General features: G+C 41.7%; 3 protein-coding genes across 8 annotated transcripts; 2 read left to right on the forward strand and 1 right to left on the reverse strand.

The window, feature by feature from the left end:
• Positions 1-263: 263 nt before the first annotated feature.
• myl9b (myosin, light chain 9b, regulatory) lies at positions 264-8,951 on the reverse strand. 2 transcript variants are annotated; one of them, XM_086039542.1, is made up of 4 exons: positions 8,808-8,951; positions 2,774-2,977; positions 2,547-2,708; positions 264-1,199 (listed from the first exon to the last, which is right to left on the reverse strand). In XM_086039542.1, the coding sequence occupies exons 2-4, from the start codon at positions 2,955-2,957 to the stop codon at positions 1,024-1,026; spliced, it is 522 nt and encodes a 173-aa protein (XP_085895668.1). In that variant the 5' UTR covers positions 2,958-2,977; positions 8,808-8,951; the 3' UTR covers positions 264-1,023. The 2 variants fall into 2 exon arrangements, with proteins under 2 accessions (XP_085895668.1, XP_085895667.1); XM_086039541.1 differs by lacking the exon at positions 8,808-8,951 and adding an exon at positions 5,938-6,103.
• On the forward strand, positions 7,598-19,841 carry LOC147142392 (phosphatidate phosphatase LPIN2). Of its 4 annotated transcripts, none has more exons than XM_086039537.1 (21): positions 7,598-7,897; positions 10,931-11,131; positions 11,216-11,311; positions 11,762-12,024; positions 12,616-12,717; positions 12,794-12,902; positions 12,997-13,666; positions 13,761-13,854; positions 14,543-14,626; positions 14,969-15,150; positions 15,238-15,331; positions 15,412-15,481; positions 15,951-16,043; positions 16,136-16,194; positions 16,574-16,724; positions 16,884-17,032; positions 17,132-17,218; positions 17,298-17,450; positions 17,958-18,072; positions 18,514-18,617; positions 18,702-19,841. In XM_086039537.1, the coding sequence occupies exons 2-21, from the start codon at positions 10,940-10,942 to the stop codon at positions 18,844-18,846; spliced, it is 3,012 nt and encodes a 1,003-aa protein (XP_085895663.1). In that variant the 5' UTR covers positions 7,598-7,897; positions 10,931-10,939; the 3' UTR covers positions 18,847-19,841. The 4 variants fall into 4 exon arrangements, with proteins under 4 accessions (XP_085895663.1, XP_085895664.1, XP_085895662.1 ...); XM_086039538.1 differs by lacking the exon at positions 7,598-7,897 and adding an exon at positions 7,928-8,078; XM_086039536.1 differs by lacking the exon at positions 7,598-7,897 and adding an exon at positions 9,116-9,506.
• An 84-nt stretch (positions 19,842-19,925) lies between these two features.
• trim107 (tripartite motif containing 107) lies at positions 19,926-23,121 on the forward strand. Of its 2 annotated transcripts, XM_086040915.1 has the most exons (3): positions 19,999-20,015; positions 20,724-20,839; positions 20,920-23,121. In XM_086040915.1, the coding sequence occupies exon 3, from the start codon at positions 20,931-20,933 to the stop codon at positions 22,371-22,373; it is 1,443 nt and encodes a 480-aa protein (XP_085897041.1). In that variant the 5' UTR covers positions 19,999-20,015; positions 20,724-20,839; positions 20,920-20,930; the 3' UTR covers positions 22,374-23,121. The 2 variants fall into 2 exon arrangements, with proteins under 2 accessions (XP_085897040.1, XP_085897041.1); XM_086040914.1 differs by lacking the exon at positions 20,724-20,839 and having other exon boundaries at positions 19,926-20,015.
• The last annotated feature ends 608 nt before the right edge of the window (positions 23,122-23,729 follow it).

Genomic DNA, 23,729 nt, shown 5'->3' on the forward strand with positions numbered 1-23,729 from the left:
TCAGGAAAGTGTCTTTTAAGAATGTGATGGCTTTGCTGCCGTCAATCAAAGTACTCCCACTCGGTCCCAAATGGAACGACCACATTTTCAATGCAGGGAAATGTTATTTTCAACCTTACGAAGGACACAAAGTTGCACTCAACTGACAACACAACGCTTAAATCCGATTATGGATTCCCCCTCTGCGATTGGCTTGGTTCACAAACGTCACGTTGCGTTTGTTTTAAACCAAAATAATTAGTAAGAGAGCAAAAACAACTTCCTCTGGTCAAAAGGCATGGATGAACCTACTTTATTCACCTGAGCAATTTATACCCTGCGGTTTCACAATTTCACAACACACATAACTGATCCTGACCAAACACACGCAACCAACTGGTAAAATTGGAGTTGACCACAAACTTCAAATCCCACCCCATCAAGTCCACATACTGCACACCACACATTCGATTGTCATACAAAACGGCGAGGGCAACTTCCTATTTGGAGCCTTTTAAGTTTTTATCCTCTGCTAAAATTGTGAACAACTATGCTACTCATTTTTACTACATATCATAGCCATATGTGGGTCAGACATTTTATTTGTTCTAACAGTTTCTTTGAGATCTTGCTTCTCTCTCACAGACCTCTATGGCCCGTGGTTCCCCGCCCTTGTCCGAAAGGAATCAAACAATACGAGCAATCTATTTCTCGATCCATTTAAATGTCACATAGTTAAACCAACGCTGGAGGAAGCTTGCAATGCTTTTTGCAAGTGTGCTAGCTAAGCGGCAGGAAATGCATCTGATTGTCCAATCAGCTCTCAGCTTGCATACTTTATGTAAAGAGCATCTCAAAGCTACACTTAATGAAAACCTTCAAGATCGACCATTAGGACATATTTCACAAAGCAAATTCATCCCCAACCTTTATAAAATGATATGATACATGTACTGTATTACTTCATAAAAGTAGGACGTGGAAACGGACGAGCGGTGGGGTGTGTGTGCAGAGGCCGGTGGGTGGTCGCGTCCCCTTCCTGCTCTACTCGTCATCCTTGTCTTTGGCGCCGTGTTTGAGGATGCGGGTGAACTCGGCGTAGTTGAAGTTGCCCTTCTTGTCAATGGGCGCCTCGCGGAAGAGCTCGTCCACATCTTCGTCTGTGAAGCGGTCGCCCATGGTGGTCAGCAACTCCCTCAGATGGTCCTCGTGGATGACACCTTGGAGGGAAAAGGGGAAATACGAACATCGGACGAATCATTAAATCAACAAATCATCAAGGTGTGATTTTATCCGAGATTAGCTGTAGTCATAGATTAGTAAAACCACGTTCAAAATGAATTTATCTGGTTTTCAAATTAAGCAGAGCTCTGTTGCATCATTGAAAAGTAATCTTAGCTTCATAACATAAAGTGTAACTGAATCCAAACAGATTTGAATTAATACGGGTAATTGCGGCTATTGAGTTAAAATTACTAATTACTTGGGCTGGGAAAAAATATTGTATCGTTATACTTTTTACGACAATACCAAGATTGATACATTGAAGTATTGATACTTTTGATACATTATTATTATTATTATTGGAAACACATGCCTCAGTTTTTTCAAATATATATTTTTATAATAAGTATCAGAATCCATATCGGATTGGGACAAAAGTGTATTGTCCCAGCCCTGAGAGTTATGCAATTAGCTTCACTCTGAGCCTGTGTCAACAGGTGATTTTGATGAAATGCTACATTTTTGCCAGCTGGCAAAAACGTTACCCTGGCATTACGAATGGCTTTGCAGAGAAGCTCAAAATTTGACTCCTTTGAAAAAAACCTGCTGGCCGAATAAGCGGTGCAATATGGGCAAACAATAGAAGAAAAGGAAACAGACAACAGCGATGAAAAGATACTGCTTGGCAGCAACTGGCTGGGCAACCAGGAGTTGTAGCAACGGTGGTACAGCTGCACTTTTGTCACTGCTATGTTTGACAGTTGGTCCAGTCTTCCTGTTCGGTTACAAAATGCTATCCTTGGTAAACCAGCATCTCACCAAATATGAAAAAAGTCAAAAGTCATTTTTGTTTTCAAAGAACTTTATTATTTTTGCTCTGTCCCCCTAAAAAAAATGCATCTATTGTTAATGTTCATGTAGACATTTCTGTAACTAAACAAAATCTCTCAACTTTTCAGGGTGCTTGGATTTAATTTAAGGGATCTTCAGCACCCTTAAAAATGGTCTAGACACGCCTATCGGGAGGGCGGTCTCCAAGTACCCACATCACATGCTCTCCTCCTTGCCAAGACTGTCAATGTGTGACTAGCACGCCTCATTTCAAGGGGATGAAAGGACCAGCTTTGATTGGCCGCGGTTCAAGTCTGTAGTTACCACTCCCACAACGGCGCAGACCTCACTTTCTCAGAACCACCGGTCTGTGCTTGTCTGCAAAATTCCCAACACCAGATCTAACCTGCCCCTGTGCAGAGTTACGCCACGTGCCGCACGGGTATTTCTGCCGTTCACGAAAATCCGGCATCCAATTTGACTTTAGTGACCCAAATGTGATGTCAACTCACCAGACCCTTCCTCGTCAAAGCAGGCGAAGGCGTTGCGAATGACATCCTCTGGGTCGGTGCCATTCAGCCTCTCGCCAAACATGGTGAGAAACATTGTGAAGTTGATGGGTCCCGGTGCTTCGCTCATCATGCCCTCCAGGTAGTCATCGGACGGGTTTTTACCTGACGGCGAGAATATTACATCGTTTGTATTCAGTCAGGGTGGTCCAATGAAATTGAGGGCGTACCCAAAGAGGCCAGCATGTCATGCAGATCCTCCTTGTCGATGAAGCCGTCCCTGTTCTGGTCAATCATGTTGAAGGCTTCTTTGAACTCCTGAATCTGAGACTGGTCAAACATGGCGAACACGTTGGAGGTGGCCCTCTGGGGGCGCTTCTTCGTCGTCTTCCCCTTGGCGCGCTTGCTCGACATGGCTGCAGCTGGGCTTGGGCCTGAGCACAAATTGATTTAAATGGGACATATTTTGGAAAATTTGCCTTTAATATTTTATGTACACATATTTCTCTGGCCACCCAAGTGTCAAATTCAACAACTACATCTTTTATGTGCAGATGTCTTTAAAATGTGTCTGTTACATAACAGTGAACTAATTTAATTTTTGGCAAGCCCCCTCTCTGTCCATTTTTAAAACGCATCTTAAAACACATTTTTTGTTCTTTGGCTTTCACGCATGAAACTCTGCATTGTTTTAGTGTTGTAGCGTGCTCACTATTGTTATGTTATTAGTACAGTGACTGTTTGACATTTTTACTTTGTTCCGATTTTTACTTTGTGTACAGCACTGTAATCTATACGAGGAACATACTTGCCAAAATGGATCCTGGCTGTATCTCGAGTTCAGAAAATACAGAGTGCACTAACAGCATGGGTTATCATCACTCTCGCATCTTCTCACAGTCTGTCTCCAGTGATGGGTGTGAAAATGACATCTCCACAGGAGCTAACTTGACATGCACCCACAAATAGACCTGTCACTCATATTCAGCTCTGACGTGTGTGTGTGTGTGTGTTGTGATTGTTGTTGATACCAAGAGAGATCATTCAGGTTTGCAGGGTGCAGGATGCTTCAGGTCCGTTTTAATGGATGAGTCACACCAGGGTGACATCACACTCTTTGCGTCCCTGAGCCTCACGACTGTATTTCATTTCAACCAGTTGCAAAACAAGAAGACGGCCACAATATGGACGATTACAAGAGGTTCTTAATCTTTACAATCATTGGATTTTATGTTAGCTAAATAAGCAACGATTGCCCATTTTTGGTAAACAAGTGCACAACGTCACAATATATTTAGGGCCTGCCACATCACTTAAACGATTATAAATAGATCTCAGCTGCTCTATAGTCACAAACTCTCTTTCCACGGGGGTGTGCACCATGAAGTCTGTCATTGTGTTCAACGCACTGAAGCATTTCGCCATCTATAACCGCGGTTGACTGCTGGCACTTTCTAATTGTCTCATGATTATCTCATAAACATCATTTCGAAGAATCTCAGCAGTATGACTTTGTCATGTTAATGAATAACCGCATTAGTGGCATCAAAGCACATACCAAAATGGTTAAGTCACTACTGGCCTACATTTTGGCCCAAGCCAGGCCCTTCCTGTTATGCCTTCGCTTTCCTGCTCTCTACCATTATTTCAGACAGCAAACACTGTCATATCATTTATGATATCTACTGTACATGAAAAAAAACAACTACTTAATGTTTGTAATGTTTTTTGACAGCGTTTTCAGTATTACCAAACTGTAATAAACCATTAATAAACCTGTCATAATGCTACCATTACTCTTAAGTACAACGGTAAGACAAAAAGACATAAGCGACCAATGCAGACATACAAATATGTTGGTTTGGTTCATATTTCCTAAAAATAAAGATGTTTTTGTATTACTCCCAAGCTCTCAGTACAAGAATAAACTGGAAATAAACCAGCACCCATACGTTCCAAGTTATCCCCTAAGTAACCATGAAATTCCACAATCAGATAAAGCTGTCTCTCATCCACATAGATTTTCATCACTAGGCTGTGTGTGCGTGTACGATGAAAGTTGAAGTAGCACCAATGTAAACAGTCTAATTTGAGGCCCTTTAATTGTGTTATCTCTTTGGCGTAGTGGAACAGTAGAGGACTGTTTTCAGGACAGAGTATGATCAATGAGTCCGGTTTAGAGAGCTTCAGCTATGCGCAGTGGGAGAATCAACAAACACAATCGCAACTATTTTGGACCTGGGCAACAGAGCTCAGCCTGGCTTGGCTTGGGTTCATCATTGCTTTTGGTCCCTAGATGAGACTCTTTTAAACTCATTCCACTTGGGGATGCTGCACTTTAAAAAAAAAAAAAAAAAAGGTGCTGCAGAGGTTCTAGAGTGTACTACAGTTTCCCAGGTTCGTAGGACCATTTTTTTTTAGAATAGAATAGAACTATATTGCCACTATCACAGTTTAAATGACAAACAGAAAGGTGCTAGTTCTATAGCGTACCCATGATTTGTTATAGCAATAGCACCATAAAGTTCATTAGATAATATATTAGTTATAATATCCAGTAACTATTTTGATTCTCATTTGGTTCTATATAGGACCATAGGATTGTGGTTTTGTTCTAGAACCACAAAGAATGCGTGTTAAATAGTTGCCAAAAACTGTTACCCAAATTGCGCAAGCCTAAAAAAAAAAAAAATCACATTTGGGTATAATTAATGGTCACAACAAAATCAGTCCTATACTTTTGCATTATTTCACCTGTGATGACTAGTATGCATTTAAAGTGTAGTTGACTTTACAGTACTTACTGACTTACTTTCAATAAATCTAACCCCGCATGTTTTTTTGGGGGGAATGAGGGAGGAAGCCGGAGTAGATGACAAAATTCATGGCGATCCGAACTGTGAGGCAGACGTGTACTCAATCCGTGCGTCTGTGTATGTGGGCCCCAATTTTGGGTGCTGACCCACCAGTTGAGAATGACTGCTCTTGACCTTTATCTTCTTAATCCTAGCACAACTCCTCTGACACAAAAACACCCACGCACAGTCACTCGCACAAGGCAGATGTGACTAAACAGCCTTCCTGTCATCCCTTACTGTTCACCCAACCGTGGAGTGGAGTTCAAAGGTCAGGAGTTCCAAAAACATCAAATGTGGAGCCTCGGTGAGGGAGCGAAAGAGATCTAAATGGGTCAGAGGAATTCCACTGTGTAATGGAGCAACCACGCACACAGTACAGTGCACTCCGCTACATCCAGTATACAACAAATAAGCCATCTGGGTGCCCTGTGTTGCAATCACCACATCCTCACTCGCAGCACATTTCCACAGAATCCACAGCGCACTCAACACTTCATGTACGATCCAGTGGGAAAAAAAAAAGCTTTCTTTCTCACCTTGGCTTCAGGTAGAACTATGCGGGAGTCCCTCAAACACCCTTTGTCCACTGCTCCAGACACAGCACTAAGTGGGAAGGGAGGCAGGCAGTCCCACTGAAAAGTTTGTTTAAAGAATCAGACCCTCCCCTTCCCGTCCCGGCCAATGACGAGGTCGGCCCGTCCCGTACAAAGACATCTCAGGGCCAGGCCATTTCTCCATACAAGGCAAAAGAATGCACAGGCTGCAGCTTGCTACTGCCACACAGACGCAAGCGAAGATGTTTGTAGGGGGGAGTAGGCAGAAATGACAGGAACTACGATAAGGCGGCCTTATTTAGAGAAAGGGGCCTAAATATTTAGGAGGAGGAGGTGCAGTATGGGGCAGTGTTGTGAGCAGATGCAGAGACACAATGTGAGCATCAGTGTGTGAGTTATAAGAGCAGCACTTCCCTTAAATAGGCACTTTGCTTTGCCACCACTGTGACTTGAATATGTTGGGAACAGCTTGATTTATGCCATTGCTGTACACTTCCCTTCATGGTTAAGATCTTTTTTAACATCGTTTATCAGGTTGTGTGTATGCGTGTGTTTTGTGTGTGTGTGTGTGTGTGTGTGTGTGAGTGCAGGCGTGCTTGTGGATATGTCTTTGTGTATGTTGGGAGGGATGGAGGGAGCGGATTTCGTTTTTATGTTGTATTTTGGACGTTTTTATTGCACAGCACTTTGAGTTGCATTTTATGTATGAAAGGTGCTATAGGAATAAAAATTGATTTGATTTGAAGATGTGCCGCACTAGCATGTAAAAGAAAGACCCCTATTGCACTGTATATTGGACAAACAAACTTTCAATATAGCACTACCAAAAAATATACTACTACTACTACATACTACTACTACTACTACTACTACTACTACTACTACTACTACTACTACTACTACTACTAATAATAATAATAATAATATTAATAATACGTTTGTTGGTTCATCGCATTGCAACGAATATAAGTTCGTAACCTTTGCAAATAAACACTTTACGATCATTTTGAGTGCACGTATAACATTCAATACCGACAAATCATGTGACAGTGCTTACTTTTGGTTGGACATTGTATAAAGCAATATGCAAATAATATTCTGATATTTCTCCTTGCATGCAGTTATGTGTGTTATCTGGCTCTGTGTGTGGTGTGCAACGCAAAATATCCCACCAGTGTTGAATCACTGGGTGGTAAGACTTAGTTTTTTTTTTTTAAACAACATTTTACATTAAAAAAAGACATAATTTTGTGTGCGGTACATTTTTTTTATTTGGGGTTCACTGCATGCTCTTGTACTGCAAAACGTCAATGAAAGAGCTTAAATTGTTCTACAAATGCAATAACACCCTCTGCTGGATAAAACAGTTTAATAATTTGAAACTATTGAAGCATACAGTACATCCATCCATCCATTATCCAGTGGTTCTCAAACTTTTAAAAATAAATACCAAGCCTCTTATTATTTTATCTATTCATATATATTTTTTAAAGACATGACAAGACAAGAAATGTAAAAAAAAAAAGAAGAAGAAGTATGCACCCTGTTTTAACGTCACATACTTCAGTACAAAGAAGCGTGACTTCACTGTCTTGCTAACACAATAGCGAGGTGAGTACACGTCTAGTCACAGCCCTGGCACTACTGCAAAGGAACAAAGTGATATGTTGCTGACAATTATAATACATGTTTGTGAGTAAGGTCTTTATGTCGACCTAGTATAAACGTGTTAGCTCGAAGTTGTTTTCACAGTACTATGCTAATTCAGCAGGCCAAACTCCAGCAAAGAAGCTTTGTTGACAAAGTTGACACATCAAACTCGTGGGCGGGTCTGAATGCATCCCGGTTTGTTCATTGGCTGCTGGTGTCACGTGCACGCGTCGTGCACCCGGAAGTATCCACAATGGCTGACGCCTTCACAAACTGAAAAGCGTCCCGAAAGGTAAGTTTTCTTACACTTTAATCAACTCTGTGAAACCAGTTTTCTGGATCTTTATGTTCGACATTTAAACATAGTCAAATTGTCAGAGGTTACGGTGACGGTGTTACGAAATCCTTAATGTTATCTTGGTACTGTAACAGTTGAAACGACCGTTGATGTTGCCACTAGCTTTGAAGATGTGGTAAGGAGTAATTTACCAATCATAATTGTGCTTTTAAATTATTACAATAACAGACGTGTCGTGCTGTTAGTATATCACTTAATACTGCAAGCCAGTTTGTTGGTTAGTTTGAACAACTTTTATCCGAGCGTCTTGTTGGTTTATAGCAGTATTGGTGTTGTAAACGTACAGTGGGAGCGGAACCCCACTCGCAATCAGTGAGTGTTGTATTTAATGAGAACAAAACCAAGTTTGATAAGAAGTTGTAATTAAGTTAGATAACTGTAGAGGACTAATCCTGTTCTTGATGTTCATAATAAAATAGCTGATCTGAGTAGTATTGTATGGTGGCCTTGAAGCGCAAAACACAACAACAAATAACTAAACACAACCGCAAATAGGGGGGGAAAACACAAAAACAAATACCTAAGCAAAACACCAAGACCTAAAAGCAACAGCAAATGGAAAGAAAAAAAACTAGGCAAAGAATACAACAGTAAATAAAAAAAATACAAAGAAAATAACTAAACAGAACGACAACAAAAATAAACACAACAGAAAATAATTTTTCTACCGCATCAAGTGACCAAACCACACATCTTAGACCTGTTCTCACATCATCTTTCCGTAGAGCATCGTTTTAAGTAAATCAGTCATTTAACAACAAATAGAGGTGCACTCGTGGATCGCATTATCATGTTAAATATCAATGGTAAGTTAAATGTCTAAATTACATATTGATGGTCTTACTTCTTGAAGTGGTCTTGAGCGTCCATGATACGTCCTTAATATTTGCTTGACTTCCTCCCCAATGGACCAAGAATTCCCACGGCTCTATTGCTGTCTCACCCCTCAGGGGCCGGAGAGCTGTAGTCAGGTCCAGAAACTGACGACTGACTGATGAGTTGTATGCACTGTGTTTCCATGCCAGCCTGGTTTGAATAGCCTGTCAAAGCCTCTCAGAAATTGCTGGTTTGGCTGTCATGTGCAGCGACAGTGAGGAAGTACGAACTGGGCAGTGGGTGGTGTCTGTGTGTGCTGCGTTAAGTGAAACAGAGAGGAAGCGAGAGTGTTTGAATGTGCTAGGACTCTCTCATCGTTGTTGCCTCATTTTGCCCGGAACTCATAGATCAGCGTCACTCACGGAATTGATCAGCGATGTGACAGGACTGTAGATTGCCAATGCAGCTGGCCAAATTGGAGTCAAGTAGAGCGGTTGGGATAAACTTTTCTGGAGTGTTATTTGGAATGATTCAAGCAAATTAAAAGTTATCATTGGGCACTGATGAGTAATATGAATAATATAGACGTGGGTTACCTTGGCAACCAGGGCCTGGTGTGTGATATATGTGTGCAAGATTTTAATGGTGCTGCGGTATGGCAGAGAGAAAGTCAAGGAATCAAAGCCTGCTTGAGAAATCTGAAGAGCATCTGCATCCTTCACTGTGGGTAAGACTTGAGTCACTTGACTTGGAATTATATGACACAATACTAGTCAAGCAGAAAATGTTCTTGGAGTGAAATCTGGGCCGATTTGGTTGAAAACAAAACTGATACACTTGCAGTTGCAGGAATCGAAGAAATACACCGTCACCAGCTCAGTCTCTGTGAGTCACGGTTGAAAAGCTATAACATAGCTAAAATAATTTTCGCATTAAGTAGGTAATTTCCCGTGCATCTGATGATCTCTCATGACACACTAATGTACTGTGGCACAGTGGTTGGATAGTATTAACTTACTGTGAGTGCGAATCCAAATACTCCCCCCCAATGGTAAGTTTTAGGCTTTAAAAAAAAACGTGTCAACAGGTCATGAATTACAATGACAGAAAATACTGATACCAGTCTTAACACAGCGGATGCGGTAAGTTTCGGTATCCTTAACTCATTCACTGGCCAGACATTTTCAGACCCTTTTTTACCCTAACGTTTGAAAAAAATATAAATATGATCTTGGGATTGAATGGACGGACTGTGAAAAGACAAGTAAATTTGTCAATGCAGTAAATGAGTTTATTGGCAAAGCTGTGCAGTAGCTTGTTTAAGCAAGTTGTGGCTTGCTCAGTAGAATGCGGATTGCATTCTGTATGAATCCGGAGCCAAACAAGTAAGGTTTGGCTAACCTGGCTTGATTTCTTTTTGTCTGTTTTTTTTTTTTTTTGATTTTGCATCATTTGGTTTTGGCGCAGTTGTAAAGTGAACTAATTACTTTCCGGCTTAAGCTGTCTGTTAACATTATAAATTATCTATCTCCTTAGGCAATGTGTCAAACAACATTTCAACATTCTTAACTGTCCTATAAGTATAAAGAGAAGTTAACTATTGTAGACTAAGAATAAAATAAAGTAAAGCATGCACATAATACACAGGTTATGCTTTCAGCTAGATGTTATTTAGGTTAGCTTGTGTTTTTTATTCATATTGAGCTGATCAGGCTTTTCCTATGTTGCAAGAGGTTCATCTATTGCTAGTTCTATGGTTATAATAACACTTTCTCTCTTCTATGTTGGCATCACAAGCCAAGCCAAAGAAAAAGCAAAACTCATGTTATCCTTTAGATGCTAACTAATTTGAATTCTCGTAAGATTTGATGTAACGCATGATGTTTGAACTCACGTTTTGTTTGACTTTGGAAGCATACGTATCAAAAAGATTGGGGTTCAATTCCAAATTTGACCAATTTGGGGGTGTTTAGATTCTGCTGTATCATTCATTGAAAGACTGCCGTCCGTTTGGAGGTACGCATCGGCTTTTAAAAAGACTTCTTGCTTATTGGTTATTATAATGACTTTTTACTGTCAATGAAGGACATGCAGTTATTTTGTGTGTTATTTCTGTTCATACTGGTCTCCCATCTTGTTTTTGGTGTCTAGTCCCAAACCATGAATATTGTGGGCCAGTTGGCAGAGACCGTGTACGTGACGGTCAAGGAGCTGTACTGTGGCCTTAACCCTGCCACTCTCACCGGGGGGATCGATGTCATCGTAGTGCGACAACCTGATGGGTCGTTCCAGTGTTCCCCCTTTCATGTCCGCTTTGGAAAACTGGGCGTGCTCCGCTCCAAGGAGAAAGTTGTACGTTGAGTCCATCCCTCATTCGTTTTGCACGACAATGTTTTTTTACGTACAGTTTCTATGATGCCTTTCGTTGTTCTCTAGGTGGACATCGAGATAAATGGAGAAACAGTGGACCTACACATGAAACTAGGGGACAACGGTGAAGCTTTTTTTGTTGAAGAAAATGAAAACTTGGAGGTAAGATAAACAAATAACCAGGCTGGATTTACATCACATGCCTGAGATTCTGGGTTCAAATCTCGGCCTTCCTGTGTGGCGTTTACATCTTCTCCATGGTTTTTCCGTGGGTTTTCTCCGCATACTCCCAACTACTCCAGTTCAATGCGTCTTCCTCTCGCATTCCAAAAACATGTATGTTAGCTCATATAAAGAGTCCAAAATGAATGTGAGGCGTGAATGTGAGTGTTGATTGTCATTTGTCTACATTTGTCCTGCGATTAGCTGGCTACCAGTTAAATCCAGCCTTAGAGATTCTGACTTAAAGTGGAAGTCAACCCAAATGTGTTTTTTTTTCCAAGAATATGTTCTATGCAGTCCCCTTCATTGCAACACGGCATTCTGATTGCATTCCCTCTTTAAGGTATTAATTACAGGCTAGTTTTTAATCAATGTATTTATTTCGTACAGTCTGAAGTCCCAGCCCATCTCTGCACTTCCCCAATTCCTCTTGACGGCCCCGATGACACAGAGGAAACCATTGATGGATCTTCTCACTCTGGTTCCGGCACTCGCAGGAAGAGGCGTCGTCGTAAACGTGTGCGCTCAGATAGTCACCAGAGAGAAGAGGGCGCTTCCTCTTCAGATGATCAAGAAAAGGATAGGGAGTACGACAAAGATCATAGTGGACAAGAGAGTTCAGAAGAAAAACATGCCACATCATTGCAAGTCAGGTCAGTGAACAAAAAAGATTTTGGGGTATCCGCATTATTGCCTAATAAATGGTAAATTATTTTATATAAGGTGTTACTTTGGCAGGATTATGCAACATTTATTTTCATTCAAATTGCTTAAGAGGTGGTTTGAGTCCAGATGAAAATGTGAATATTTTTTTTTTCTTTTTTTGGTGGTTCGAGTGATGATATAATCATTCCCATCCCCTGAAAGCAAATAGTCCCATCTGTCAATCAAAGTCTTGAGAAAGTGTCCTAACAAATGGACAGACAAATAAATATACAGTGCAACAAGATTTATTATATCTGCATGCCCATGGAATCTTCCCCTTTATATATATATATATTTACTTGGGCCATTTGTGTTGATATTTAGACTTGAGGGAATTATTTGGTAAAAAAAAAAAAATGCTGTCATGATATTGCCTAAGACCTAAAAGCATGTTTTTGCCTTAAAATGTTACCAATCCTCCACCTCACATGAATCCACTTCATATTCACTACTTGCCTGAAAATTGCACGGTCCAACCCTACCGTATAGTGTAATGTTTGTTCTAGCTGACGTCACTGCGCTTTGTTTGTGTGTTCAAGTAAGTCTGTGTACTACTCGCTGTCCGAGGAGCCAACTGAGAAGGAGCTGGGGGGCACAGATACTCATCGACACTCGGATGGAGACCAGTCCCCTGTAGAAAAGTGGGAAAGTCATCACCTCGTGTGTGTGTGACTGATACTGACAAGCAGTGACACTTATTTCTCCTTATCCCCGCAGTGTTTTTGACAGCCGCCCATCCTCTCCTAAGAGTGACTCTGAGCTTGTGGTTAAAAACCACGAGTCCTCTGGGGTGCTGATGCAATGGAACTGGGGTGGTTTTCCGACGGTATGTAAGGACTCAAACGCAACTCTGCCGTGCAACGACCCTACATATGAGACTTTCAACGTAAAGCTCCCTCTGTCTGCTTTCCCTTTTACAGCCACGTCAATCGGAGAGATCGTCAGTGGATCTCCAGCAGTCTGACTCTTCTCATTTTCGCACCATCCAGAGGCAAGATTCCTTTGACATGGCTAATGAGCCCGTGAACAACTGTAGCAGAGTGAGCCGGGTTACTGTGGTCAGGCCACAACCCAGGACTCAGTCTCTGGACCTGAGTACATACGCCTTACAAACGATGCCCCTCACTTTTAATGAACACTTTACCGGTTCACGCCATAGCGACCTGCCAAAGTCTGGTGCAGCAACAAAGAGGGATGACTCTGAAGTCTTTGACCACGAAGACCTTACAGTTATTGGCCAAGTTTGTGGCACGAGTGAAGCATCTGAAGGCCAAAATGACGATAATAGTCAGCCAACTAAACGCACGTCGGTCGAAACAAACACAGCAGACAACGAAAGCGTAGTTAATGCAGAATCCTCCAAAATGCAGCAAACTGAACACAGGGAACAAAGCTGCACTGGTAGCGCCCCCCTCAATGAGGGCGACAGTGGGATCGATCCAAGCGCCGAAGGAGGGGAAGATGGCAGATTTGAAATGGCGGACTTTACTTCTCCGAGAGCTGAAGCCAAAGACAGCTGGACAGCTGCTGAGGAGTTGGGAAACTGCGCCGAGATATCTTGCCAACAGGAGCAACAAGACAAAAAGAAGGGTGAGCGTCAATCTTGTGTGTGGTTTTGCTAATCTTGAATTCAGTCGGGATCTCACTAGCGTGTGTTGACAAGTTCATGCATTCACTTTTGTAGCCAGACGTAATCATCATCTGGGACCAACAGGCATTTACCTGGATGATCTGACTTCACTTGACCCTGAGGTTGCAGCACTCTACTTCCCGAAGAGGTAAGAAGACTAAAGCGCGATGTGTGTATATAGTGTCGTGAAACAGTATTTTCCTATCCCTGATTTTTTATTTTTTATTTTGTGTTTTTATCAAACTTGAATGTTTCAGACCATCAAGTGACTTTTAATCTCATAAAACCAACCCTACATATAAAATGCCATTCCTAAATGATAGTTTTATTTATTAAGGGTAAACAAAATAATAATAATAATAATAATCAGGAAATACTTTTTCACGACACTGTTGGTACCTTTGATGGAGAATTACATCATAACTCAGCACTAATAAGGCTGTTCCACATCCAGTTTGGGATACCTGCTTCTACCTTTGGTGGGCCCACAGATCACAAGATTTTTACAACACCGCTGCTCAGTTCGACTACTTGTCCCAATATGGAAGCACAAAGAGTAGGGACAGAGCAGACTTAAATTCTCTAAAAACGTTTGTTAAACTCCTTGACGAAAAAGAAAATCCAAAAGACTAGCCATCTCAACAAAGGTTGACGCAGCTTTTGGAGTTGCCCCCGAAGACATCGCGTCTATTAGTCATATACAGCGTGGGACGTGCATACGTCAAGTTATTCTAAAAAATTCAAAGTGCTCACAAACAATAATGCATCATTTTGTTTCATAGTATTCTGAAAATGGGCAGTAGCGTGATCTAATGTTTAGCACGTCTGCCTCACAGTTCTGAGGTTCTTGGCTCGAATCTCGGGTCTGACCTTACCGTGTGGAGTTTGCATGTTGGAACTGGATCTTCCCCTTGGCCGAGGTAATAATACACATTTATGGCTGACATGGTCAGGAAGACATTAGCAATACAGGTACAGGTGGGTTTATTATTGTTGCTGAGCTTTTTTTGATCTATGTAAACTATGAAAATGAACAATTGTTTCGTATTATTACTATAAATGTTACTAGTGTCAGTCATGGGTGAGCATTATTATTTTTTTGAAGACAGAATCATTGCCATACATTGAAGATTGGGTCCCATTAAATTCTTGAAGTGGGTGTAATGTTTGGATTTGGTGTTGAAATCTCCGCTCTGGCCTTCTTGTGTGGTGTTTGCATGTTCTCACTAAGCTTTTGTGGTTTTCTCGCGGTATCTCTGCAGTGAAACGGATAGTTGCTCCCCTCCTGTTGTCGAGCAAGGCTCTGGCTCAGCAAGTCAGTCACCGCAGTCTATGGGCGCGCTGGACAGTGGTACGGAATACTTGTCAGATTCTGCGTCCTACGCCGCAGAGGTCAGCATGTCCCTCTGTGGACACGTGGGCGACACCAGCCAAATCACCAAAGGTAAGTGTGATTTTGTGCGATCTGGGCATCACTATTCAGCCCATGCATGAAGGAAAGTGTCACATCTGTGTTTTGCTGTTTGTCCAGAGAAGTTTCTCGAGCACTCTGTGTCCTACCAGGACTTTGTCAACAATCCAGGAATCATTGATGACCCTAGCCTAGTGATATGTATCAACTCCAAGTAAGTCTTTTCGTCATCAATGAAATTCAATGAAATGTATTTACTTCTATTGCATTGAAGTTCTTGCCCATGTTTAACAGCTATTATAACTGGGCAGTGGCTGCTCCAATGGTCTTGTCGATGACAGCTTTCCAGAAGAATTTACCCAAGGTTTGTTGTTGTTTTTAGAATAATCCTGACTTAATCCTCTGTTACGCTGAGATCCCACATTTTCCCACATCGGCCTTTGGCGCGATCCTGACAGTCGTCTGTTGGCTTTTCCACCGCAGCAAAGAGGGATTGCTGCAGCTGTAAGAGCTTTCAATTGCTTTGAACACAACGGGGTGAGAGAAGTGAGTGTTAGACACCCCTGTCCCAGTATTGTGACATTCACCTTTACTCATAAAATGCCCTGCCTCCGTCACCGCTCTTAGCTGCCTCAGAGGGCAAGAGTTTTGGACAGGAGGATTAAGTTCCCCCATCCTGTTTCTGTGCCATTTAAACAAAACAGCAGGCAGTGTATAAATTAGCCTTAGTTAATGAAGCTCACGACTGAGCTCTTTAACAATGTGTCATAACAACACGCAATTAACTCGGTGTGAACAAATTGATGTGTTGGTATTGTGTCCTCTGTCCATAGAGTACTGTTCAGAGCCTAGTTAAGGACAAAATGCCCAAAAAGTCGGGACGCTGGTGGTTCTCCTGGAGGAGACGAGACATGGACAACAACCAGGTTGCTGTAATTGTGGTTACACGTTGACCGATCCAGTTGGAGGCCACTGCCGATAGCACGTTTACTGAAGATGTCTCCTCTTGGTGTTTCAGCAAGAGCCCTCGAAGAAAGATGACCAGGAAATACAGTGTGGGGATCCCAGCACAGTCATGTAGGTTTATTTATGGAAAAAAAACAAACATGCTAGCGTTTAATAATTGATATTATTAAAAGTGATGCATCATATTTTGGAATCCAACTGAGCCTACATTTTACCCTCAGTGGATACGTTGGGTGCAACAATAACATCTAATGCAAGATCTGTTTTTACAGTGCTCAATTCATTCGTCAGAGAGTTACCTGTCAGTGATTCACTTTATAATTCACAGTGCTGTAGATTTGCACTCTCAGATTTTCTAATATTTTTTACTGCCCAATTTAGTTATAGGACAGGAGAAATGTATTTGAAATATCATTCAATATGTAGAGCAGTTAAACCACACACACACACCCAACAATTTTTGATGCAGGTGTGTGTGTTTTTTCCTCAGAGCCACATTGGATGATGCAAATGGAGATGCAGTGGCAGGGCTTGGTAAAAAAGCCATCCTCACTTCCAGCATGTCAACAGAAACACTTCGCACCACTCAGTGTCTCACACAGATGTACCGCAAATCACTTCGTCTGACATCTGAACAGATAGTAAGTAGACACACTGTAAAGGAGATGTGCATTTTTTTTTCCACAATCTAAAACAGTTCCTTGGTGTCTTCACCCTGTATGTCCCCCTAAAGTAAATTATGTGCGACTGCTCTTTCGACTATCTACCTAACTACCTTTGTGCCTCTACTTTATAACCAGGAGAACTTGAATCTGCGTGAAGGAGCCAACAAGGTGATATTTAGTGTGACCACTCAGTACCAGGGCACCTGTCGCTGTGAGGCCGCCATCTATTTGTGGAACTGGGACGATCGCATCGTCATATCAGACATAGACGGCACAATCACTAAGTAAATACAGCTGTCATACCTTGTGTTATAGTTCAAATTGGTCTGACTCAAAACAACTTCATACACTAGAATGCTTAAAGAAGCTTGATTTTCCATCAGGTCTGATGCTCTGGGACACATCCTGCCTCAGTTTGGCAAAGATTGGACGCACAAAGACATTGCCAAACTCTACCACAAAATTCACCAGTGGGTCAACTGTTTTTGTGAATAACAGACAGATACTGTGTTTGCATACTTGTCTAAATGACTGTTTCTGCCATTGCAGAAATGGCTACAAGTTCCTGTATTGTTCTGCGCGGGCTATAGGCATGGCCGCCATCACGAAGAACTACCTGCAGTGGGTCAACGACAAAGGCACTGTTCTTCCAAAAGGCCCAGTGCTGCTGGCCCCAAGCAGCCTCTTTTCCGCACTGCACAGGTCCAAACATTCTCTATCCACTAGGCAGCATAGAAAACGCATGGAGGCAATTTTGCCATATGTGGCATTCTTGGGCCGTATGGTCGGAAGTGGTTAAGCATGCATGCCCTCCACAGTTCTGAGATTCAGGTTTTGAGTCCATGCTATCCCTATGCTTGCGTAGGTTTTCCCCCAGGTACTGCGGCTTCCTCCCACATTCCAAAAACATGCATATTGAGTTAATGGAAGTCTCTAAATCCAAAGCTGTGAATGTGAGTGTGAATGGTTGTTTGTCTATATGTGGTGACCAGTCAAGGGTGCACCCCGCCTTTTGCCCAATGTCAGCTGGGATGGGCTCCAGCTCACCCACGACCCTAATGGGAACAAACGCTATTAAAAAAAAAAAAAAAAAAGAAATGGATGGATAACATTTTTCAGTTGTTAGTCCAGCATGCCAAAGTTGTTGCGCCACTGGAAGATACTCACTCCAGCTAACTGCTCATGAATTGTCTGTTGTCCATTCTACAGGGAGGTGATTGAGAAGAAGCCAGAAGTGTTTAAAATCGCCTGTCTCAGTGACATCAGGGATTTATTCAACCCCAAGAGGCAGCCCTTCTACGCCGCCTTTGGCAACAGGACCAACGTATGCACCCCTGCACGTTCTCTCTTAGTCGTCAGAAGCATGAATATTGTAATCGAGGTCCGCTAGTGTCACAGTTGTGCTGTTAATTCATAAAGATTTGTGGGGAAAAAATTTGAAGTAGGCGGCTAGTGGAATCAAAGCAGACATTTGTTTATTTATTGAAAATGCATTTCTATAAAACATTATCACGTTCTATTTGCGGGGATTGGGACTGGTTGACCCACGAATAGCATAAAATTGACGCTCATTGATATGCATTGGGTACTCTTCCGTCCTCGTCCCTCCATCCTTTTTCATGAAAATGATCGTGCTCCGACCCCGTCCGTCCTCGTCCTTGCATTCCGTCGATCCAGTGGTCTATTTTTTGCCAGAAGGCCACAATTTAAGGAAGTATGGTAGATTAGTAAAGTAATACTGAATAGTTGTCCATTGTTTGTGCAGGATGCTTTCGCCTACACACAGGTGGGGGTGCGCAACACCAGGATATTTACTGTCAATCCAAAAGGAGAGCTGATCCAAGAGATGACCAAAGGAAACAAATCCTCGTAAGTTTTTTTGTCTTTTCCCACCGCGTTCGAATGAAACGCTTCCAAGCATCCATCCCTGATCACTCTTCTTGTGTGGTGTAGTTACAGCCACCTCGGTGAGCTGGTGGAGCATTTCTTCCCCGAGCTCGACGATAGCGGCTCTTCTGCTTTCGTGTGCCCCGAGTTCAGCAGCGTCACCTATTGGAAGGAGCCACTGCCAGAAGTGGACCTCAACACACTACTGTAGACACACCATCCTTATCCTCTGCCAAAATACACAACCATTGTCTGCCTTAATATTCACAGCAATGTGTTGCAACACATTTTGTCCCAGCATGCCTAATAACTGCCTTTGATAGTGTTCACTGTGGTGTTCTTGAGATGCTTTATTAACTAGCAACATTCCCCATTAAGTGGAACCTGAATGACGTCAGGGCAAAGCATTAATGACACTACTCAGACTGACTCTTGTTCAAATAGAACATGGCCTACAATCAGTCCAATGTTAATCCTAAATATGCACATTTTCAAGTAATATATTGCCTTTATTTTTATTAGTTGCGTTGACATTCATTCCAGTTATTTGTGCATGGGACCTCTAACAGCGTCACACATATCAGCTCAAAGCATGGGCCAAAGATGATGCTAAAGCCAAATTGTCGCGACTATTGCTTTATTTTGTGTGATGGGACCATTTGAAGCACAAAGCAGTGACATGACATTCCTGTTGAGTAGATTTTATTTTATAACTGCATGCATGGATGTGGAGTTGTATACTTGATGTGTTTTGACTTCTAAAATGTAGTTATTTAATGTTAGTTTTTTAATTCTTTTATAATAGACATGGTACTACATAATTTAGGTATGAGAATTCCTCATTAAGCCTATATAATGCATGGCTGGTTAGTTATGCTGGAAATGATCGATTTGACAAAATTTAATCCAGAATGACTGATAGAAAAAACGCACCATGCTAACAAATGGCACATTTCTTCCTTTTGCAACTGCACTACCACGTTTCGAAATGTTTGTACACTGTGAATGAGGGAGATTCTTTTATAGGAGTGAGCTAAACTGCAATGGTTTTTAAGATTGTTTAATGACACTTATATTTATTTTCATGTGCATACTTTTCATGATAGAAAGGTGGAATACAGTGGTGGTTAAATGCGCTGTTTTAAAAATTAAATGCATGTACAGATATGGATGCATTTCAAATAAATATATCTGTTTTAATGCGAATTGGTGATGATTCCTATTTATCTTCATTTTTTCCTCATGTTTTATGAGAGTGCACACACTTGCAAGCTTGAATCAAACGAATCTGAGCACCAGGTGGCGTGTGTCAAGAGTTTAGTGACCTCAACCTAATTTCGTCGTGAAACACTTGACGCGACGACTGCACGGCTTCTCTCAGTGAGTAAGAGTCTTGGCAAGAGTTTGGGTTATTTCTATATTTTAAATACATTTTATCACTAGTGGGGTTGTTAAGGTAAGGTGGGGGGGGGGGGGTTTAGGTTTGGCGCGACCTGCACTCGTGTCGCCGCAGAAGGAACTAAATCCAAACCAGGGCATACGACTTTTGCCACCAGCGAATTTAAATTGCAAGGATAACTACTATTAGTGTCTAAAATGATGAGATTTGCCAAACTATTGATTTAATCAAGGAAGTTTGGATTACTCGTTATGTGACTGTACATTTGAATTGTGATTACGTGGAAAACGAAACCTAATCCAGAAACTTCGCGTTGATTGACCCATTCAAAGTTCACTTAAATGTATTTATTTTTGGTATGGTAAACAGGGTACACATGCCATTTATTGCATTGAATTAGCGTTTTCCCCCCTCTTATATTGATTAATTAAAATGTATTTATTCATTTTTGGATTTTTTTTAGTCATTTATTTCGAATTCATTTGTTCAAAATAAAAATAATTCAAATGTACATTCAACAATTTTATTTTAATTTTATTAAATGACAAAATGTATTCTAATCGGTCCAAATAAGATGATTGATTGTTTTTATTATAAAAAAATGAACTATTTTACTTTTTTTTCTAAACTCATCTACTAATGACATGTCATCCAACTGTCCATTTTAAAAATCAAATGTGGCCCTTCAGCACAACAACTTGCCCATCCCTGCTTTTATGGCTTCAGTGGGCTTGTAACAGGTGATATAAACAGACTACCCTGCCCCCAACTCCTGGTTCCTGCCAACACTGACTACCTGCAAATGGTAACAGCAGAGATAGCACGGAGTAGGAGGGGCTGTCGAAGGTCAGAGTTAAATCATTCTTTTCCGCATCTGTCCTGTAGGGTCTGTCAACATGTCTTCTCTGACAAACAGCCCCATTTTAAATCTCGCTGATGCCTTAGCTTTAGATCTCTGCTGCCCCATCTGCTTGCAACTCTACTCGGAGCCCGTGTCGCTGCCCTGCGGTCATATCTTCTGCCACGTCTGCATTCAAACTCTGGGAGAAGGGCTGGACCGTCATTGCTGCCCTGAATGCCAGAAAGACTACCAGGGGAGCCAAGCGATGGTGACCTGTTCCAAAATGTGCAGTATCGTCGAGTCGTACAAAGCCGCAACGGGTAAAGTCCAGCTGCCTGCATGTGCTGCGGTTGAGGATGAATGCAAAACAAAAAGCCACTTAGTTGTAGCTAAACAGATCCCAGTCCGAGAGGGAAATCACTTGACATCCAAAAAGTTTCACTTGACTAAGTTTGGACTGGCATCTCAAGTCACAGACCTGGCCGTCCAGTTGGAGACGGCAGAGGATGTGCTGAGGAAAGAGAAGGAACAGGAAGCGAGGCTGATGGCGGCTAATAAGCAGCTGAGAGGAAAGGCATCGGAACATCTGTGCCAGCTCAATGATGTCGTGCGGAAGTATAGCGTTGAGGTGATGCAGCTTCTGAATGATGAGCTCGCTCCGGGCGAGGCCAGCGTGAGCCGCAGAGTCGGTAAGTTTACCTGCCTCACCAAGCAGCTGAGACAAGTTTTGCTCAGAGCGGAGTCACTCCTGACAGAGGGAGACGAGGCCACGTTTGCAGAAGACCTTCGAGCCATGCAACCGCACATTGTGGAGATGATGGGCAAACCCATCGGAGAAACTCAGGACCGCGGAAATCCAAAAGTCGACCCGGATCGAGTCTTTCCCAAGTTGGAGCACATGAATGGCGAGCTCAGGGCAAGTCTCGGCGTCATCCAGCGCTCCCTTCGCAATGCCCTCAACCCGTCTGAGGTGTCCTTTGACATCGGGACAGCTCATCCTAACCTCATCCTCTCAGAGGACTTGAAGACTGTGACGTTCAGCGCTGCCAAGCAGCCATACCCGCCTTCCCCACAGAGATTCGCCAACTTCTTCCAAGTCCTCAGCTCCCAGAGCTTCTCCAAAGGCAACCACCGCTGGGAGGTGGAGCTTGATGGCGCTCCGTGGATCGTGGGCTTGTGCCAAAGCGGGAAACTGGAGCGCAGCGGGGTTTCTTCGGCGCTGGAAAGCAACCGGAGCTCCTGGTGCCTGATGTGGTTCGACAACTTGCTGACAGCCTTCGAGAGGGGTCGCAACGTGCCGCTCAAGAGGACCACGGTGTCGTGCAGGCTCGAGATCAGGCTGAGCTTCAGAAGCCGCACGTTGAGCTTCTATCACATCAGCCCCACCAATGGCAAGACCCTCGTGTACACATTTGAAGCTAACTTGACTGAACCTGTGCACCTGGCCTATCGAATGATGTCGGGCCACCCTAAAGCACGTGTCACCATCATTTCATAAGAGATTTTGGTCGTGGTGGGTTGTGCCTTTGGTATGTGGGCCTTTACTGAGGACTGTGCTTTTTAGATATGATTTGAATGAATGTGCCATTGATTGCAGTATGCAAAATGGCGTCGGCTGTCGATGACAATTGATCACTCTGACTGGCTGTTCGCTAGTGAATAGCTCATGAGCTAGAAGTAGACTATGAGATACACAAAATACATACTAGTACACAAAAATAAAGCAACGGCAAAGAAAATGGCATTATATAGTAAATTAAACTCATCAAAACGTTGCTTTTTTACTTTGACTTGTTCTTGCTTGATTATGAATGTGATGGACATTGTTCTGGATATATGTGCGTTTTATTTCATGAAACCCTGACTGTGGATGGTATGATAAAGAATGATTCACGTACGCACACATGTCTGACAACCTCTCACTGAGGTATTGTGGCACCCTGGCCACCCCACAGAAAAAAATCTGGTTACTTCCCTTGCCCCTGGGCCACATTCAGCCGTTGGTTCTTTAATCCGCCCAACCAAGCTTTTACAGTATCAACAGTGTAATATATGTTGAGTTAATTTGGTGGTTGTTTCTTAAAATTGGTCACATTGTTGTTTTTTTAATTCATTCATCTTATTTGATGAAATAATAATAAAATATCACTGGTGTCAAGTCAAAATCTCCTATTTCACAATTTGCTGAATTTAATATTTTTTTTTCACAAATCTATACATACTGTTGGTCTGTCCACACGTGTGGTTGTTATATTTAACAAATTATTGACAATATAAAAAAAATGGAAAATTGCTTGATATTATTAGCAATGTTTTTGGGATCTTCTGAAAAGTGATGTTTGTGGAGATATGATGATTCTGCCCGACGCCAGCGACAAAGACTTTATTTTTAAAAAATACATTAAACATGTATTTATTTTATATCTGCTTTATTGAAAAACAGCAAGATGTAACCATACATGTTCAGTACATTTAACATTTATTTATTTACTTATTTTTCGATTAATTTATTTAATTGTAAATTATATAACGGACACATGTGAAATAGACAATTCTACATATACATTAACAATATTTTGATTGGACAATATATTATTTTTTATTTATTTCTTTATTTATTATTTACATTATTAGTCAATAAACAAAAGTAGTAAAACAATGTTACACACATATACACACACGTGACAGTAATATTTTATTTTTAAAATAATTGTTAAATTAATTGTAATTAAATCAATTCTACATATTACAATTCCAACAAAAACGAGCCATCATTTTATCATAAAGTCATTTTAAAGCAGAGACCACATCTTTTCGTCTGGCAAAACAAAACGGTCCCATGACGTCATCGCAC

The sequence above is a fragment of the Filicampus tigris genome, chromosome 9 (assembly GCF_054856515.1).
Source record: "Filicampus tigris isolate MCC_2025a chromosome 9, RoL_Ftig_1.0, whole genome shotgun sequence".
Classification (NCBI taxonomy): Eukaryota; Metazoa; Chordata; class Actinopteri; order Syngnathiformes; family Syngnathidae; genus Filicampus; species Filicampus tigris.

Coding starts and splice junctions, on each gene's coding strand:
- myl9b (XM_086039542.1), bottom strand. CDS start 2,957: ATGTCGAGCAAGCGCGCCAAGGGGAAGACGACGAAGAAGCGCCCCCAG. Junction 2,709..2,773: donor TGACATGCTGGCCTCTTTGG/GTACGCCCTCAA, acceptor TCTCGCCGTCAG/GTAAAAACCCGTCCGATGAC. Junction 1,200..2,546: donor CTTTGACGAGGAAGGGTCTG/GTGAGTTGACAT, acceptor TTTCCCTCCAAG/GTGTCATCCACGAGGACCAT.
- LOC147142392 (XM_086039536.1), top strand. CDS start 9,435: ATGGCAGAGAGAAAGTCAAGGAATCAAAGCCTGCTTGAGAAATCTGAA. Junction 13,855..14,542: donor GCACTCTACTTCCCGAAGAG/GTAAGAAGACTA, acceptor TCTGCCTCACAG/TTCTGAGGTTCTTGGCTCGA. Junction 15,151..15,237: donor CACCAGCCAAATCACCAAAG/GTAAGTGTGATT, acceptor CTGTTTGTCCAG/AGAAGTTTCTCGAGCACTCT.
- trim107 (XM_086040914.1), top strand. CDS start 20,931: ATGTCTTCTCTGACAAACAGCCCCATTTTAAATCTCGCTGATGCCTTA.